The 19601-nt window shown below is 45.9% G+C and overlaps 1 protein-coding gene across 2 annotated transcripts; it reads left to right on the top strand.

The window, feature by feature from the left end:
* Nucleotides 1-8805: 8805 nt before the first annotated feature.
* On the top strand, nucleotides 8806-16567 carry LOC132001676 (L-amino-acid oxidase-like). Of its 2 annotated transcripts, none has more exons than XM_059376447.1 (7): nucleotides 8806-8985; nucleotides 11071-11285; nucleotides 11730-11842; nucleotides 12918-13119; nucleotides 13640-13708; nucleotides 13925-14061; nucleotides 14584-16567. In XM_059376447.1, the coding sequence occupies exons 2-7, from the start codon at nucleotides 11094-11096 to the stop codon at nucleotides 15407-15409; spliced, it is 1539 nt and encodes a 512-aa protein (XP_059232430.1). In that variant the 5' UTR covers nucleotides 8806-8985; nucleotides 11071-11093; the 3' UTR covers nucleotides 15410-16567. The 2 variants fall into 2 exon arrangements, with proteins under 2 accessions (XP_059232430.1, XP_059232429.1); XM_059376446.1 differs by lacking the exon at nucleotides 8806-8985 and adding an exon at nucleotides 9368-9438.
* The last annotated feature ends 3034 nt before the right edge of the window (nucleotides 16568-19601 follow it).

Here is a 19601-nt window from a genome sequence, read left to right as displayed (position 1 = left end):
TGAAAGCAGAGGCCTCAACCCAGTGAGCCACCCAGGCGCCCTCACATGTGTTTTTTATCACCAGGTCCTCTAAGCACTCCTGTGAGGAAGGTGTTAATGGTCCTCATTTTACAGATGATGAGAACAATGGTGACAGACACTTGCTGGGCAGTTGTCACAGGCCAGGTCCTCAAGTAGGCATTGATAGTGGTTTTGGTCACTTTGATGCTGAGGTCAGAAGGGGTCTTCAAGGTCAGCATGCCCAGCTCCCCACTCCTCTTCCACAGCACGGAAAATTAAGCCGGGAGAAGGAAAGTCATGGGCCTATATGACTTAGTGGAGGAGACTAGAACCCAGACCTCCTGCTTCTTGGCCATGGGTCCATTCCATCATCTCCAAGCTTCCCGCCCTGCTCTGCTCTCTGGGAAATTGGAAGAACGAGCTGTCCATCTGACCAGCAATAATGAGTCACTCCCAGGGACCCAACCATGCATCCCCTCAGCATCTTGACTCCTGGGTGTCTGTATCCCCCCCAAGGCAGTGAATCTTGTGTGAGTCAATGGCAGCCACCCAAACAAGCTACAGGGATAGAATAATAGTAACAGCAAACACAGTGATACTGATGATGGTAATGATAGTAGTCACAGCCAGCCCTTATGAGGTATTGCTTCCTGAGTGACTGGCACTCTTCTAAATCCTTTACTTACAGTAACTCATTTAATATTCAAAACATCCTTATGAAATAGATGGTGTAATCTTCATCATTTTGCAGATGAGGAAACTGAGTCATGGAGATTTGTAATATGAACAATGTCTGAGAGCCACTAACTGACAGTGTAGGTACTAACAAGTGGGATAATGTTAAACGTTTAACAACCAACTCCCTAGAAAGAAAGGAAGGAAGACATGCACCCAGGTCAGCCTTGGTGAGTCAAAGTCCAAGTCACTAAGCCCATGCCTATCCTTCCTCCTTGCTACCATGGCCACTTTGTTCATGAACCCATTGAGCAGTGATTGTGGTGGCTGGGTAAAGAGGCTGACTTATAGATAGAACAGATTGTTCTATCCACTTGATTATTAAAATCTAGTTCTGGGGCACCTAGATGGCTCAGTCAGTTAAGTGTCTGCCTTTGGCTCGGGTCATGATCCCAGGGTCCTGGGATCTCTGCATCATAGGGCTCTCTGCTTAGCAGGGAACCTGCTTCTCTCTCTGCCTCTCCCCCTGCTTGTGTTCTCTCTGTGTCTCTCTGTGTAAAATAAATAAGTAAAATCTTTATAAATCAATAAATAAAATCTTCTGCTGGGGACACCCTTTGGTGAGCATTCATATGGAATGCAAACATCATCACATTCTTTGTTAGCTGGAAGAGGACTACCCTCAGACCTGGTCTCTCCAGTTTTCTTCCAAGTCCAAGTCCCCAGCCATCCAGCCAACCCACTGGCTACAGTCCACTAATTAATATAGATTCTTACCTCTGGCCATTTTTCCTTCCAGATGAAATGAACAACCAAGTGCCCAGCTTGATATTCTACCGCCTAGGAGGATTTCTTTACACCGTGGGCCTTCAGGGGAATAAAAGCAAGAAAGTACCCAGAAAGTAGTACAGCTGTCAACTTCCAGATGGTGCCTGTTTATCATGCAGATCCATCTGTAAACTGGGCCTGAGTTTTCTCTTCCTCATCAGTTCATCGCAGGGGACAACCACAAGACCACAGGCATTTGGGCCACTTTCTCGTGCGAATTACTTGTACCTTCAGGGATTGCTGGAGTCCAGTTTCACACATTTCACTTCTATTTGATGGTGTGGTATTACTGTGCATGACAATGTTGGACTTGGTAAGTCAGACAACAAGACCAAGGTCACAGTGGAAGTTTAGATGACATGCTCATTTGGTGGTTCATGGTCAAGCCTTCAGTCTCTATGAGAGCCCAATAGCAAGCCAAAAGCTGTTTTTCAAAAAAAGAGTAGTTATCCTCAGAGAGTATCAAAGCTTTACTCCAAAATCCTCAGAGTCTGTGCTGTGATTCACCTTTAGTGGCCTGTCAAAGGCCCCAAACAACATCTCTATCTGCTGCTGACTTTGAGCTCCATGAGATCTGCTGGACCATATGGTTCAAATGGCAGAGCAGCTGGCAGAGCAGCTTGCATGGAAGTCTGGACTTGCTACATAACCTTATCTTGTCTTGGGCTTCACTCAAAACTAAAGGCTTCTTAATCTCATCACCAATTTAACCCATCTTCAGATTGTATTCTATGCCCTTAATGCTGCTCCCCCAAGATAGTCATCAAGTGGGGGAAGTTTAACCAAATCCCTATCACTCTGTTTCAAAGAGTGGAGAGAGAGAGAGTTGCCCAATGCATTTTATGAATTGAATTGACCCTTGACACCAAAACTAAGTAAGGGTAACACAAGAAGAGAAACTCATTGACTAACCCCCAAAATGAATATTAGTACAAAAATCACAAAGAGCGAAGTCTAAAGTCCCTCCTCCTCAATTCTAAAAATAACAACAAAACTCTGAAAACCAATTTCTTTCATAACTTATTTAGAGGCAAAACCTGGAACAGATTGATCTGACCTAAGCTGGTTTGAACATTTATACATTTTGGCGCTGAAATATTTAATTACAGCATGCTGCCCTACACCCAGCTGTGTTCTGTACGTTATGATTTGGAGGATCCTGAAGAGACAGGACAACTAAAAGTGGTGGCATCCTGGATGATCTTGGAAAAGAGAAAGGACATTTTGGGGAGGACAGTAAAAATAAGGAAATCTAAATATAGACCAGTTAATAGTGATACATTGATGTTGGTTCATTAATTGCAACAAACGTACCATAATAACATAAGATGCTGACAACAGGGGAAACATGGTATGGGGTATATGAGAACCCTTTATACTATCTTTGCAATTGGGTTTATTCAAAACAAAACAAAAACAAAAGCAAATCAAAAAAAACCTCTTCTGACTCCACTTCATCCTGCAACTACCTACCTATTTTTCTGCTGTCCTTTACAGCAAATTTCCTCAAAAAAGCTGATCTACTCACTATCCCAAATTCCTCCTGTCTTTCTCTTTTGAATCCACTGTAATCAGCCCCCTGTTTTTATTTTTATGTTATTTTATTTTTTCAGTGTTCCAAGATTCATTGTTTATGCACCACACCCAGTGCTTCATGCAATACGTGCCCTCCTTAACATCCACCACCAGGCAGATGTTCCCCCATCCTCCTCCCCTCCAAAACCCTCAGTTTGTTTCTCAGAGTCCACAGTCTCTCATGGTTCGTCTCCCCCTCCGATCTCCCCAACTCTCTTCTCCTGTTTTTAAAACAATTCTCGGTCATCATTCCCATTGACAGCACTTATACAACTGATCACTCTTTCCTTGAAACACTTTCTTCATGTGGATTCCTGGACATGGACCGCTTACTTCCTGTATTCCTCCTATCTCTCCAGTTCCCCGTCTCAATCTCCTTTGCAGAGTCTACTTCTTTTTTTTTTTTTTAAGATTTTATTTATTTGACAGAGAGAGATCACAAGTAGGCACAGAGGGATAGAGAGAGAGAGAGGAGGAAGCAGGATCCCTGCCCAGCAGAAAGCCCTATGCAGGACTCGACCCCAGGACCCTGAGACCACGACCCACGCTGAAGGCAAAGGCTTAACCCACTGAGCCACCCAGGCAGCCCCCAGAGTCTATATCTTAAAGATGGTGTGCACCTGGCTCAGTTGTGGAACTTGTTCTCTCCTCTCTCTGCTGAACTCTTGTTGTCTTCAAACATTTGCTACTCTTCAGGAAAAGAAAGAACAACTCCAAGGGCAGAGGTAGAGAGGAAAGCAGAAGCAGAAGGCAGAGCTACAGGCCCAGAGGGTGGAGCGGTAAGGCAGGAGAGCAGAGCATCAAGCCATAAAGCATTCTTCTCCAGCCTTGAAACGTAATGGAATTTTCTGTACTGGATCTCAAACGTGCTTGACACCTGTGACACCTTTATTTCTTCCACATTCTACTTCTTTGAACAGGATGTTTACTCTTTGTCTTTCCACCATTGTATTTGAAAGCATATAACTGGTTTTTCAGGTTGCCATGTCCACCACAGAAAGGAATTTTGTCCTACAATGGATCATACCCAGAGTCTTCCCCATACCAGATCTAGATGATTCAGAAAACCACATTTGGGACTTTGAGCTGACAATATTTAGACGAGATCTTGGATTAAGATGATATTGTCATGTATCAAAACTTTGAGGGACTTGAGGCCAAATATGTTTGGCAAGTGAGGCAGACATGAATTTGGGGAGGCAAAACGTAGACTGTAGTGAGCTAAAGAGTGGCCCCTCAAAAGCTATGTTCAAGTCTTAACCTTTGGAACCTGTAAATGTGACCTTATTTGGGAAAATGGTCTGTTCAGATGCAATTAAGTTAAAGATTTTTGAGAGGAAATCATCCTGGTTTAGGATGGGACCTAAATCCAGTGATGTCCTTATAAGAGAAGGCAGAGGGAGATTTGAGACACTTAGACATGAAAGAGGAAGACCATGTGAAGGCAGAGATGGGTGGTAGGCAGCCCCAAAATAAGAACACCTAGAGTCACCAAAAACTGGGGGAGGCAAGAAAGAATCTTTCCCTAGAACACTAAGGGAAGTGCCCAAAGAGCACGACCCAAGCAACAGCTGTAACTGAGAACTTGAAGCTTCTATAAATGTGAGAGAGTAAGTTTCTCAGGTGCCAATCTGTTATGGCAGCCCTAGGGAACTGCTAGAATAGCCAAAATAACTGAAAATAAGTGCTCAAATAATTGTTAAACAAATGTACATAGCAGCACTATCCACAATAGTGAAATGATGGAAACATCCTAAGTGTCCATCAAAGGAAGAATGGATCAACACAATATGGTATACATATACAACAGAATATTGTGCAGCTATTAAAAGTAAGGAAGTACGTACAGATACATGCTATATGTGGACGAACCTCCAAAACATTATGTTAAGTAAAAGAAGACAAACACAAAAAGTCACATATAGTATGATTCCATTTATATGAAATATCCAAAATAGATAAATCCACAAAGAAAGAAAACTGCTGGTGGTCAGGAAATGCAGGGATGGAGGAATGGGGAGTGGCTGTTTAATGGGTACAAAGTCATCCTTTGGGATGATGAAAATGCCTGGAACTTTTGATAGAAGTATCAGTTGTACAATACCATGAATGTGTTATGAATACACAGTTAATGTGCCCCTGAATTGTACACTTTAGAATAATTACTTTTATGTTGTATGAACCGCACCTCATAAGAAAAAGTTCTTTAAAAACAAAAGTACAGGGCGCCTGGGTGGCTCAGTGGGTTAAGCCGCTGCCTTCAGCTCAGGTCATGATCTCAGGGTCCTGGGGTCGAGTCCCGCATCGGGCTCTCTGCTCAGCAGGGAGCCTGCTTCCCTCTCTCTCTCTCTCTCTGCCTGCCTCTCCATCTACTTGTGATTTCTCTCTGTAAAATAAATAAATAAAATCTTTAAAAACAAAAGTACAGGGCACCTGGGTGGCTCAGTGGGTTAAGCTGCTGCCTTCAGCTCAGGTCATGATCTCGGGGTCCTGGGATCGAGTCCCACATCGGGCTCTATGCTAGGCAGGGAGCCTGCTTCCCTTCCTCTCTCTCTCTGCCTGCCTCTCTGCCTACTTGTGATCTCTCTCTGTCAAATAAATAAATAAAATCTTAAAAAAAAAAAGCACAAAAATCATACTCTGAAAACTGTAAAACATTGTTGGAATAAGTAAATACTATCTAAATAAATGGAAAAACACCTTGCGTTTATGGATTGAAAATAATATTGTTAAACTGGCAACACTTCTCAAATTGATCTATAAATTCAAAGCAACCCCCATCAGAATCCCAGTTGACTTCTTCATAGAGTTTGACAAGCTGATTCTAACATCCATATGGAAATTCAAGGGACTTGGAATAACCAAAACAATTTTCAAAAAGAAAAATAAGGTAGGAAGACTCATTTCCCAATTTAAAAACTTACTATAGAATGTTCATTAAGACAGTAGGAGAGTCCAGAAATAAAACCACATGTCCATGCTCAACTGCTTTTCGACAAGAATGCCAAAATCATTCAATAGGGGAAAGACAAGTCTTTCCAACAAATGGGCTGGGACAACTGATAGTCTCATGCAAAAGAGTGAACTTGGACCCCTACCTCACCCCATATACAAAAACAACTCAAAATGGACTGATGACCAAAATATAAGAGTTTAAAATTTAAAAAAAAAAAATTAAGAGGGGTGCCTGGGTGGCTCAGTTGGTTAAGCATCTGCTTTCAGCTTGGATCATGATCCCAGAGTCCTAGGATCAAGCCTGGTGCTGGGGGACTCTGCTTCTCCCTATCCCTCTGACCCTGCTTCTGTACTCTCTCACTCAGTCTCTCAAACAAATAAATGAAATCTTTTTTTAATTTAAAAATTGAAAAATAAAAAGCCATTTGGAGAAAATATAAGGGTAAATCTTCATAACCCTGGATTTGGCAATAGGATTTTATATATGATATTCAAAGCACAAGCAATAAAAGGAAAAACAGATAATGTGAGTCTCATCAAAATTTTAAAGTTCCGTGCTTCAAAAAAACATCATCAAGAAAGTGAAAACCTGGGGCACCTGGGTGGGTCAGTTGATTAAGCATCCAACTTCAGCTCCAGTCATGATCTCAGGGCCCTAGAATCGAGCCCCATGTTGGGCTGTATGCTCAGTGGGGAGTCTGCTTGTCCCTTTTCCCCCACTTGTGTCCACACTCTTGCTCTCTCTCTCAAATAAATAGATAAAACTCTTTTCCAAAAAAAAGAAAGAAAGTGGAAACCTATAGAATGGAAGAAAACATTTACAAATACATGTGACCATATCTGGTAAGAGACTTGTATCTGGAGTATATAAAGAACTGCCCCATAATAGAGAGACAAAAAATCAGATATAAAAATAGGCAAAAGATCTGAATACAGGTTTCTCCAAAGAAAATACACAAATGTTCATTATGCACATGAAAAGATGTTTAACATCATTAATCATGAAAGGAATACAAATCAAAAATACAATGAGATATCACTCCACACCCACTAGGATGGCTATAATCAAAAGCAGATAGTAACAGGTGTTGTCAAAGATGGGGAGAAACTGGAGCTCTCATTTGCTACTAGTGGGAAAACAAAATGGTGCAGCCTCTTTGTAAACCAGTCTGGCAATCCATCAAAAGGTTAAACATAGAGTTAACATGTAACCCAGCAATTCCATTCCAAATATATACATTTAAGAGAAATGAAACTCTATGCCCACATAAATCTTATAAAAGAATTTTAGAGTGGCATTGTTTATAGCAGCTAAAAAGGGGGAAAAACCCAAATGGCCATCAACTGAAACATGGATCGACTTTATGGTGTAAATGAAATATTATTCAGTCATAAATGGAATATTATTTGGTCATAAAAAGGAATGAAGTACTGATGCATGTTACAACATAGGTAAATCTTGAATACATTATACAAACAAAAGGAACCAGTCACAGATGACTTCATGTTGTGTGACGCCATTCATAGAAAATGTCCAGAACAGGCAAATCCATCAAGAGAGAAAGCAGAATAGTAGTTGCCTAGGTCTGGGAGGACAAGGAAAATAGGCAGTGATGGTTAACAGGTAACATCGTTCCTTTTGGAATCTTGAAAATGTTTTAAAATTGATCATGGTGGGGAGCCTGCTTCTCCCTCTCCCTGCTATTCTGCCTACTTGGGCGCTCTCTCTCTCTCTCTCTCTCTCTAATAAATAAATAAATAAAATCTTGAAAAAAGATTGATCACAGTGATAGTAGCACAACTCTGTAAAGACACTAAAAACGATTGAATTACTCACTTTCAATGGAAGAAATGTAAGGTATGTGAATTATATCTCAATAAAGTTATTATAAAAAATAAACAGAAGCAGAGAGAGTCCTTGACCTGTGCCTAAAACCCAGCTTTCATACTGTAACCTCCATGTGTTATTTTCTTTGGTTCTTCCAGCCACCTTGTGGTAAAGGAATAACCTCCATTTGAAAGATATTATGAGGGCACCTGGGTGGCTCAGTGTGTTAAGGCCTCTGCCTTCGGCTCAGGTCATGATCTCAGGTTCCTGGGATCAAGCCCCACATCGGGCTCTGTGCTCAGCAGGGAGCCTGCTTCCCTTCCTCTCTCTCTGCCTGCCTCTCTGCCTAATTGTGATCTCTGTGTGTCAAATGAATAAATAAAATCTTAAAAAAAAAAACGAAAGATATTATGATTGTGTGTGATCTGGTATCAAATCAGACCCAACCTCCACAAAAGAAAAAGGAAGCCAGTTTAAATGCCTATAGAGTGTAAGGTGCTACACCAGGCTCTTCACAAACATTATCTTGTTTAATCCTGAGGCATCCTAAAAAGAAAATGTTATAGCATCATTTTACAGATAAAGAAACCCAGGCTCAGACAGATATAAGCCTTATGCCTTAAGACACACAGCATTGATATACTAAAACAGGATTTGAAACCAGCTCTGTTGGACGTCATTGCTTCTGTCCTTTCCCCTATGCCACCCGTGGCTCCCAGGATCTGAATCCTGTATCCCTGATACTGAGTGCTCCTACCTGCCCTCCTCCCCAGCCCCATGCTGCTAGATTGGTGCGTGTTTCCTGTCCACTTCTCTCACCAGCCAGACTGTCTCCACTCGCACTGTATACAGAAAGAACAAAGAGCTAGTCTTGGTGCCACAGCCAGCTGGCCTGATTCCCCAGGAGAAGGAATTCCAGTGCCAGAGAAGCTTGCCTGTGTCTATGGAAACCCCAGAAAATCTAGAGGAAGAGGGGGAAAAAACGAAACACTCCTCAGCCAGAGATGTCTGCCCAGCCTGCTGGGGGAGACCCTGAGAAGGGCAGGAAGGGCATCGTCCTCCATGGGAGCTCCTGGCCAGAATCCCGACCTTGGACAGATGTACAGTGGAACAGAAGGCTCACGGTGAGACAATAGTAGGACCAGACATTTCTCTGGTAGGAGCAGTCAGGTGCTCTGACCTGGGCGAGGATCCCAGACACTGGCCTTCCAAAGAAGCCCAGACACATTAGCCTCAATCCCCACTCATTTCCTGGAAGATTGTTCCAGCAGGTTTGGGATGGCCCAAGGCTCCCACAACCCCACCTCCCCACTGGTACCCAGGGGCTGGGGACTGATCTGGGAGAAGGGGTTTTCCCTCCAAAGGAAGACAGTCCAGGAGGAAGATGAGGCCAGGTATGGGACTTAGTCATCCTGGTCTTTTCACCATGAGGGCAGGGCTTCTCTGCTTGGCCCAGCCCTGGGGGCAGGCTGGTGGGACGTGGCCAGCCACTCCTGGAGTGGAGCTAGCTCTTCATAAGGAGAGGGAGAGCTGCCCCAGACTCAGTAGGAGCTGCACGGCCATGACCAAGATGAGGGGTAAGTGTGGTGCCCCCTCAAAGTCTGAGAGTGAGGCACCTGAGGGTTGAATGTTGGATGCTGAAACAAGGCAAGGAACTAGATGGAGGGAGGGAGTGGAGATGGGCCAGAGCAGGAGTCTGGGCATGGAGCCATATGGACAGAGACAGGACAGGGCTAGATCAGGGGTTGCACATAGGTCCAGGTGTTGAAAGTGAGTCAAGAGAATGGGTACAGGTCTGGATGATGAGTCTGGGGGTTGGGCCCATTCAAGGAGAAGGAGAATGGGGCCTGAGACAGGAATGGTGGTAGCGCAGGGAGATGGGAGAGTTTGTCAGGTTAGAATAGATTTGGGAGGTTGAGGTAAGCCTGGAAGGTGGGGAGAGTGGGTGAGGGTTGGGGAATCTCTGCCATGATGTGTGGTCACCCTCTCTTCTTTTCCGAGGAGTCACCCCAGCAGAAGGCTCTCCTGGGATTTGGAGCCCGCTGGGTCTCCTGCCCCTCTTCCAGGGGAGACCCCTGAAGATCTCTTTCCTTCTGTGTGCCTCCTGTGTCCAGCATGGACAAAGGCTGGACTAAGGGGGTTCTCCCGCACCCAAAAATCCTAGGGCTAGTACAAGGGGGTACAGTGCATCACAACTCCTGGCTGTTCCCCTTCAGAGCAAGTGACACTCAGGAAACCACGCAGGCTCTTGTTGCAGACTCCCAGGTGAATTCTCTGTGCACCAGAGTGGTTAATTGTGGAGACAAAAACCACGTCACTCTGGACTTGTTGCACGTTACATATTAACTATGGTTTCCTGTCTTGACTGCACAGTAGGAAAGCTGGAGTGATTTGAAAAAATACCGTGAGGCTGGAGAAGAGCAGTGGGCCTGCCAAGATCCCATGGGGCACTGGTGATGCCACTGAGAAACTGACCACAATTCCCCCCAAAGAGAAGCTTGCCTCACATACTCCAGCTTCCACACACCCACCCTCTCACAAACGCACACATTCTCAAAGAACACAGACACCCTCTGGCTCTGCCACCCAGCCTCACACTCAAACACACTCACAGAATCACACACAAGAACACCAACAACCACATTCCCTCTCAAACTCCAGCAAATGCACACATGTCACACACACTCTTCAGACCCAGGCCACACACACCCACCTCACTGTCCCATACAGATTCATCCACACATCTGCTCAGGGGCCCGCACCACTCCACAGACACGCTTTCTTCCACGAAATCACAGATGATGCACAGTCTTAGAGGGCAACAATCACAAATTCACAATTACTGCAACTTACATCACAGACAGGCTCACACACACACTCACCAGCAGAAGCGGGCATATTCACAATCAGAGATGACCCTGTACACACTCATGAGTTCCCAATCACATGCACATACATGAACACAGCATTCACGTCTACTGTCATACAGCTAACACCAGCACGGCTCACCCATACATCAGTACCCCACACAACACAATTGCCACCACATAGACACAACCAGAAATAGACATGTTTACAACCACACATTTGATAGATACTGCCTGACCTCACCACCCCCCTCATTCACACCGCCAAACTCATCCTGGGTAGGGCAGGACACAGAGCCTGAGTCCCAGAAAAGGAGCCCTCAATTCCCTTCTCTACCACAGGAATCCTGATCCTGGGGCTCCTGATGGCTACTTCTAGCTGCCTTGGCTTCTTGGAGGACCTGTTCACGTGCTTTCAGGACCCCGAATATGAGTCCATCCTCGTCACAGCGCAGAAGGGGCTCCACGCCTCCCCGCTGCCCAAGCGCGTGGTAATAGTGGGAGCTGGCATGTCAGGCCTAGTGGCGGCCAAGGCCCTACAGGATGCTGGCCACCAGGTGAGCAGATCTTGGAGGGCTTCAATCCTTTGCCCCCGGTTTGCTTTCTTGGGTGGGGAAAAAGAAAAGAAAAGAAAAGAAAATACAGCCAATTCTTAGATGGCTTCTCCTAACTGGCTGGGTCTCTTAGCCCTTAGTTACGTTCCTCACAACGCCCGAGACTTGACCCTAACTTCACTTATGTTCTCATGGGAACAAAAGTGGAGAAGAGTTACACTAACAAGAAAAGTTTAAGAGGCACTCAGTCCCCCACCCCCACAGAGCATTCTGCCCCACTTACATTACTCAGGACCTTGCCAGCCTCCTTCTGGTTATCCTGCACATTCAGGGAACCCACTGCTGGGAATTCCGGACTAGAGCCTATGGCGAGGAGGAGATGGGTGTGCAAGGTGGGAGAAGGGAAAGCATGATGCTGGGGAAACCCGCATGTTCTTTGGACCCCAGGTAACCATCCTGGAAACCAGCAACCGCATCGGGGGTCGAGTTACCACAATCAGGAACAAGGAGGAGGGCTGGTACCATGAACTGGGGCCCATGCGAATCCCAGAGTCCCACAGGTAAGTCCCAGGGAAGGAATGGGCAAAAGGTAAAAAAGAGGTATTAGGTGGTGGAAAGGGGGGAGGTGAGGGACCCTGGGCCACCATGTCAGAGCTTCTCAGATCCGCTGTCTCCTGTGGTTCAATCATACAAGTTGGGACAAACACCGGTCTCCCATTTGACAGGGAAGACTGAGTCTCAGAGCCCAGAAAGTGGTAAGTCCCAAACTAATAATAATAGTTACCATTAATTCATCAAATTGGGTACTTCAAATATGGACAGCTTCTTACATTGGCAATTATACCCCATTAGCCTACAAACTAATAATAATTAATAATCCCATCAGCTGCATTTTTCGAGCACCTCTATGTGCCAAGTGCCCTGCTGAATGCCACAGGTGCATTATTTCATCTGATCCTCTTATCTTCCCCAGTTACAAATCAAGAAACTAGGCTCAGAGGTATTAAATGACTCACCCAAGGTTCTCCTAGGAGAAAGTGACAGAGCTCCTCTTCAAAATCAAGGAGGCAACTGGCCCAAAAACATATGCTCGACCCCTACGCTCTAACTGGCTCCTGGAACAGAATCCAGCCCCTGGTTCTGAAGTTTCTAAGACAAAAGAGGTCCTTTGCCTAGTGTCCCATGTACCTAACTACATGGGACAGGACTACTTTTTTGCCTTAAGTGTAAACTGAACCCAAGATTTGCCTCCAAATGCCACCAAAAACAAAAACAGAAGGAACTAACCCAAACTAGATTTGGCCTCAACTTCCTTAAAAATGGAAGATGGGATTTCAAATACTGTCTGAGACCAAAGGCCTTGGTCTCTACTTAAAATCCCGCACTTGGGGATTTCCTACAGGGCATTCCTTGGGAAATAGGTAAACTCTGTCCTTGCAATTTTCCTTGGGGCAAAAACAGAAGGAAGAGAATGAATACCACAACAGGAGGAAGCAGGGTTAGAGTTGAGGAAACAGACTGAGCTCCCTTGGCACATGAAGGAACTGGTTTCCCTGGAAATGGCTTCTATAGTGAGGACAGCAGGAATGAAGTGTCACTGGTAGAGGTACCATGTCATCCCTGTTTCTGCTTCAGGCTGATTCACACCTACATCAAGAAGCTTGGCCTGAAGCTGAACAAGTTCATACAGTATGATGGCAACACCTGGTACCTCATCAATGGACGACGCCATCGTAGCAAGGAGGTCCAGGACCATCCAGAGATCCTGGGCTATTCCTTGAGCCCAACAGAGGAGGGCAAAAGCCCTACAAAGCTCTTCCACCAGTCCATTGCCAAGGTACCTTCTGCCTCACTCCTACTAGGGTTGGGAAAGAACAAATTCTGGCCCAAGATCACCTGGCAAGTTAGTGGACAGACCCAGTGACCTGGTCCCATCTAGCACTCTTGTGATGGGTTTCTCCTCTAATGTCCCCTAAGAATGCTGCCACTCTGTCCTAGTGCCCCATGCCATCTTTTCCCCATCCCTCTTGGTCCAATGGCTCACTGCTTGATGGTGACAATATAAGGAAAGGGAATCACCAGGTAACCCAATCCTTGGTAATGAATCAATCTTCTTGAATTACAGTGAATGTCTCCCCCTTAAATTTTAGTCTCCAAACATCCTTCAATGAAGGGGAGACTTGGTAGGAAAAAAGAACATTTAGGAGATCTTGGAAGCATCCTTTCCCTTGTCTTTCCATCCCCCACATCTCTGTGTCCCCCCCCCCACTTTAAAAGGACATCCAGAGAATGCCAGAGTCCTACCACTGGTTCTATGGCTTCAATCTGAGCTGCTTCCCCTTTCTCCTCTTTCACAGGTCAAAGAAAATTTTGAAAATTTCAACTGCAGTCAACTGCTGTCCTTTTATGATTCTTACTCCACCAAGGTACATGATGCACATAAATCCTAAGAGAGGGGTGGAGGGGGTCTGTGCCCAGCCTAGCCCCCTGGGGTTGTCTCCTGATGACCAGAACCTTTTCATTCCACCACCAAAGACTTCACCTTCCTGGAGTCCAGTGCTGCCCCTCGCCTGCCCTAGACCCCTGCTGAAGCCCCTTCCTACATGCTGGGCCCCCCATGTGAACCTTCCACCTCCCCACAGGCTTACTTGGTGAAGGAAGGAGAACTGAGCGAAGGAGCAGTAAAGATGATCGGAACTGTGATGAATGAGGATTCTGGATACTATAAGTCCCTCCTAGAGTCCCTGCGGAGTAGCGTCATCTTCTCCCAAAGTAACAAGTAAGGCCAACTGGGACCAGGGCTGGAATTTGCCCTTCCTCTAACCCTCAGAGCAAAGAAATAGAACTACGGTTCCTGAATAGACACTATGTGCCAGTCACAATGACACTTTCCAAAAACTGTCCCATTGAATCACCTGAAGATTGGTACTATTATTCAGACCCATTTTACTGGCGAGGATGCTGAGGCTCAGAGGAGTTCTATAATTTACTCAAGTTCACATAATGGGTGAAAACTGGAGCCAGAATCCACACCCAGGTCTGTGGGGCTCCTCCTGGGATCCAGGACTGCATGGTAGCTGAATCCATGGGCTATGGGTCTAGGCTATGCATGCCATTCTGGGAAAGTCCCTTTCCATCAGGTATCAGTTTCCCAAAGTATAAAATTAAACAATGATCCCTCTCTCCCAGAGACTAGTTAAGGAGACATATATGAAGCATCCAACATGGCTTCAGGAAGCTAGTTTCCTTCTAGGCCCAGGGCCCCTACACTCACCATCTACCCTCCCCCTCACCCCTGCAGCTTTTCTGAGATCACCGGTGGCTTCGACCAGCTCCCCAAAGCCCTCAGTGCTACCCTGAAGACTGGAACCATCCGCCTGGGCTCCAGCGTGGAGACGGTAGTGAGGGATGGGTCCAAGGTCCGAGTTTCCTACCGGGTGGGCAAGCCCGGTTCAGTGCTGAACCACCTCACTGCGGACTTTGTCATCCTTACGGCCTCAGCCAAGGCCACACGCCTCATCACCTTTAAGCCACCGCTCTCCCAAGATAAGAGGGAAGCACTCCGCTTGGTGCATTACACCAGTGCCACCAAGGTGATCCTGACCTGTGAGGAGCCCTTCTGGGAGAGGGATGGCATCCGAGGTGGGTACTCTGTCACCGACCGGCCCTCGCGCTACATCTACTATCCCAGCCACAGCTTCCCCAATGGCAAGAGCATCCTGCTGGCCTCCTACACCGTAGATGACGACTCCCTCTTCTTCACCTCCCTAACACATGAGCAGATAGTGGATGTGATCCTGGAGGACCTGGCAGCTGTGCACCAGATACCCAAGGATGAGCTGCGGCGTATATGCCCCTCTTCTGCGGCCAAACGCTGGTCTCTGGACCCCCTCACCTTGGGCGCCTTTGCTGAGTTCACACCCTACCAATTTATTGACTATTCACAGGAGCTCTTCAAGCCCGAGGGCCGCATCCACTTTGCAGGCGAGCACACCTGCACGCCTCATGGCTGGATAGACACTGCCATCAAGTCCGGCCTTCGGGCAGCCAGGAATATCCAGGCCGCTGTGGATAAGGAGGCTACGGGAGAGCAGAAGACCTTCCCTAACACCCAGAACCAGGTCTAACCCAGGAAAGAAATCCCCGAGGGAACCTGGCAGGAAAAGTGCTGCGGGGTAGGAGCTGGAGACAGAGACCCAGGAGAGAGGTCACCATTCATCCCCCTAATCCACAAGCAAGAATCCCAAAATGCCAAAGAATCATCTGGCAAGTCCACAAAGAATCACCCCCTTTCCAGTTTCTCTCCCATGCCCGGCCTTGAGGAGGGAAGCAACGGAGTCAGCGTATATGGAGCGTAAGGAACAAATCAAGGATGGTAAACGCTAGCATCAGCTGTTAGCTTGGATTACAAGCAAAAGAGAAACGCTCCAATAAACCCAAATTTCTGTCATATACAACTAGAAGCTTCTAAAGGAACAAACCCCAAACCGCAGCAATGTTAAACCCATAGTGCACGTAAACCCCATTATTGGGTGCCTGAGCTGGGGGCCTCACATCTTGGCCCAACATGGAGTCTAGATGGATGGGAGAGTTAAGGGCTCTTGTCTGCTCTTTTTGAGTTTGCAAGAGCAGGATCTTGGCTTCCCAGAGACACCTCCTGGCCCTCCTGGAGACTTTTCTTCTCCACTCTTACCTCCCCATCACCAACCAGACACCCCTCCCCACCTCTGCCTGTCCAGCCTACACATCTCCCTGGGAGGAGACAAAATTCATTCTCCATACTCCCCTCTGCTCTTCTTTAACAGAAGAGTCCTGTCCTTCCAGACCCAGCTAACTTATTCCCCCTCCCCAAATCCTCTCTTAACAGCCACACCCAAACCCCAGGGATCTTTCCCTCTCTTAAACCTCCACCCTTCCTCCTTAGAGTCCTAAATGTTTGGACTGTGGGTCTTCTTATATTGTTACATAATTACTTTCTGAAAGGGCATATTATCTGCCCATCTACCCTGAGAGCCCCAAGTGCTGGGGTCATATCACGTATGCTTTGGTTAATTTCCCCCCGAAAACACTACGTATATGCTCTTTCCCTAACCCTCTCAATAAATATTCATTTTGCATCTACCATATATCGGGCAATGTGCTGAATGCCAGATACAAAGAATAAGCAAAGTTATGCCGTTGAATCCAACCTCCAACCCTACCTGGGACCCCATACCTCCAATGATCAGCTCCCAAACACAGCTCATTTTTTATCCCAATTTCTTGGGTATCTGGGCCCAATCATGCAAAAGGAAGAACTAAGTAGAAGGGTACTCCCTTTCCTTGGAGAATTAGGGTGGCCCTGGAAGACTCTGAAGACCAGCTTGATGCAGGTAATGTTATGTCTTGAGACTGGTGCATTGCGTGGAAGGAAGGGAATAAAGAAACAAGACTCACATTTTCTTACTGCATTGTTAAAATCCCAGCTGGCTTTATTCCGGCTTTTTACTCACCCCTAGATTAGTCAGGGCCTTTTCGGTTACAGGTGCTAGAAACCAAACTCAGAAATGAAATGTTTTAGCTTACCTATCTGGAAAGTCCAGGGTAAAACTCACTTCATCCAGCCTGACTGGGTTTAGGAGTTAATTCATTGTCATTAAGGTTCTCTCTCTTTCCGCTTCTTGACCCTTAGCTAACTTAGTTTCCGTATTGAGTTAAATAATGTTCCCCCCAAAATTCATTTCCACCCCCCCAAACCTGTGAATGTGATCTTATTTGGAAATGGGGTCTTAGCAGATTTAATCAAGTTAAGATGAGGTCTGTACTGTAGTAGGGTGGACCCTAATCCAATAATGGTATCCTGAGAAGAGGGAAGTTTGGACAGAGACACACACAGAAGGAAGACTGCCATGTGAGGATGGAGGCAGGTGGAAGTGATGCGTCTACAAGACAAGGAATGCAAACGATTGCCAGCTACCTCCAAATGCCAGTAGAGAGGCATGGAAGAGATTCTTCCTCAGAACTACTAGAAGGAACTGACCCGGGTGACACCTTGATTTTGAACTTCTTTGAGTACCGTGAGAAAAAAAATTTTTGCTGTTTTAAGCCATCGGATTGTGTAGTAATTTGTTATGGCAGCCCTAGCAAACTAATACAGCCTCCTTCCTTGTTCTGGCAACAAAATGTTCTGAATCCATTTGGAGGTCAGAAGCAACTCCAAGGTTGTATCTTCATAGGTGGTCATCCAAGGGGAAAGAAAGGGCTCTTCTCTCCCAATGCATTTTTTAAATTTATTTATTTTCAGTGTAACACAATTCATTGTTTATGCACCACACCCAGTGCTCCATGCAATATGTGCCCTCTGTAATACCCACCACCTGGCTCCCCCAACCTCCCACCCCCCGCCCCTTCAAAACCCTCAGATTGTTTTTCAGAGTCCATAGTCCCTCATGGTTCATCTCCGCTTCCAATTACCCTCAACTCCCTTCTCCTCTCCATCTCCCCATGTCCTCCATGTTATTTGTTATGCTCCACAAATAAGTGAAACCATATGATAACTGACTCTCTCTGCTTGACTTATTTCACTCTCATAATCTCTTCCAGTCCCATCCATGTTGATACAAAACTTGGGTATTCATCCTTTCCAATGGAGGCATAATACTCTATAGTATATATGGACCATATCTTCCTTACCCATTTGTCTGTTGAAGGGCGTCTTGGTTCTTTCCACAGTTTGGCGACTGTGGCCATTGCTGCTATAAACGTTGGGGTACAGATGGCCCTTCTTTTCACTACATCTGTATCTTTGGGGTAAATACCCAGCAGTGCAATTGCAGGGTCATAGGGAAGCTCTATTTTTAATTTCTTAAGGAGTCTCCACACTGTTTTCCAAAGTGGCTGTACTAACTTGCATTCCCACCAACAGTATAAGAGGGTTCCCCTTTCTCCACATCCTCTCCATCACATGTTGTTTCCTGTCTTGCTAATTTTGGCCATTCTAACTGGTGTAAGGTGGTATCTCAATGTGGTTTTAATTTGAATTTCCCTGATGGCTAGTGATGATGAACATTTTTTCAAGTGTCTGATAGCCTTCCAATGCATTTTTTAAAAGTATTTTCACATTACCTGTCCACCAGCTGGATCAGGAGCCCACTCCTTGGCGTAGAAAGTTTGTCTTGTGACTGGCAGCCCCAGCCACCAGTGGAAGAGGAGAGAAAGGACCATCTCTTAAGAAGAGTATTCAGGGCAGATAAAAACAACAGATGTACACTACAAATGGCAACTCCTCCAGACCCCAGGGTTGGGCTAAAAGATGCTGCAGATAGCCATGCTAGATAAAGAACCAGACTACCTCCTTTGTTTCAGAGATCTCCATTGACTTTGGTAACTGACCATTTGGGCCATGTGTCTTTCATCTTCCTAAGCTTTAAATTCCTGCTTTTCTGTTTTAAATTCACCAAAAAAGAGTATGCCTATAAAACCTAGTTTCCCCACCCTCAACCTCAATAAAAACAGAACTCCAGGCCCATGTATGCCCTCTATCTGCAACTTTCCTATGTGGACCCAGGTGTGCTGGGTAATTCCCAGGTCTTATAAGAAATAACTCTTTATTTTTTCAACATTTCCTAGTGCTTGTTACTGAAAGGTGCCTTATAATCGTAAGAACCACAAGGGTCAATCCAGTCACAACACTGGTTTGGAAAGGGGAAATGTCTGCGGGAACCTCTCCAGGGCCAGATGAGTGTCTCCTGGCATTTCTAGCCAACATTGACAGATTGAGACTGGCACAAAGCAGAGACACATGACTCCCAGGATTTGGATGGGAGCAGTAGGCAGAAAATGAAAATGTTCAGAAATACCAGAGGACTACCTTTGGGGACACATAGCTGCTACTCAGAGTTCTTGATGACAAACAATAGAAACCAAGTCTGAGTGACTTGAGTTGAAGAGGAACTTGACCTGTTGCTGTCAGAATGAGTTCTCAACTGTCCACTGCTTCTTTGTGTCATTTCCCTCAGACTCAAAGTACCAGATGGGAGCATCCAATTGGCTGAGTTGAGGGCGGTGCTCACTCCCCGCCTGGGGGTCGGGGAGAACAAGCAGCCAATACCACTCTGTCTTTTGTGGTGGGAGGGGAGGCACTGCCTTCCCTCAAACCTTACTGTGCTGGGTTCCCCAGGCATAGGGAATAAGTGATGACGCTGGCAACCATAAGACAGAAGTCAAGATAAGGCCCAAACTGATGATGGGGCACAGAACACCGCTACTACATTAGCCATTGCATACTCTAAGCCTCAACCAGTCAACAAGGACAGCACCCACCACATCACAGGTGAAGGG

The sequence above is a fragment of the Mustela nigripes genome, chromosome 14, assembly GCF_022355385.1.
Source record: "Mustela nigripes isolate SB6536 chromosome 14, MUSNIG.SB6536, whole genome shotgun sequence".
Lineage (NCBI taxonomy): Eukaryota > Metazoa > Chordata > Mammalia > Carnivora > Mustelidae > Mustela > Mustela nigripes.
The sequence above is the reverse complement of the archived record's forward strand: the minus strand, read 5'-3'. Positions and strand labels throughout refer to the sequence as shown.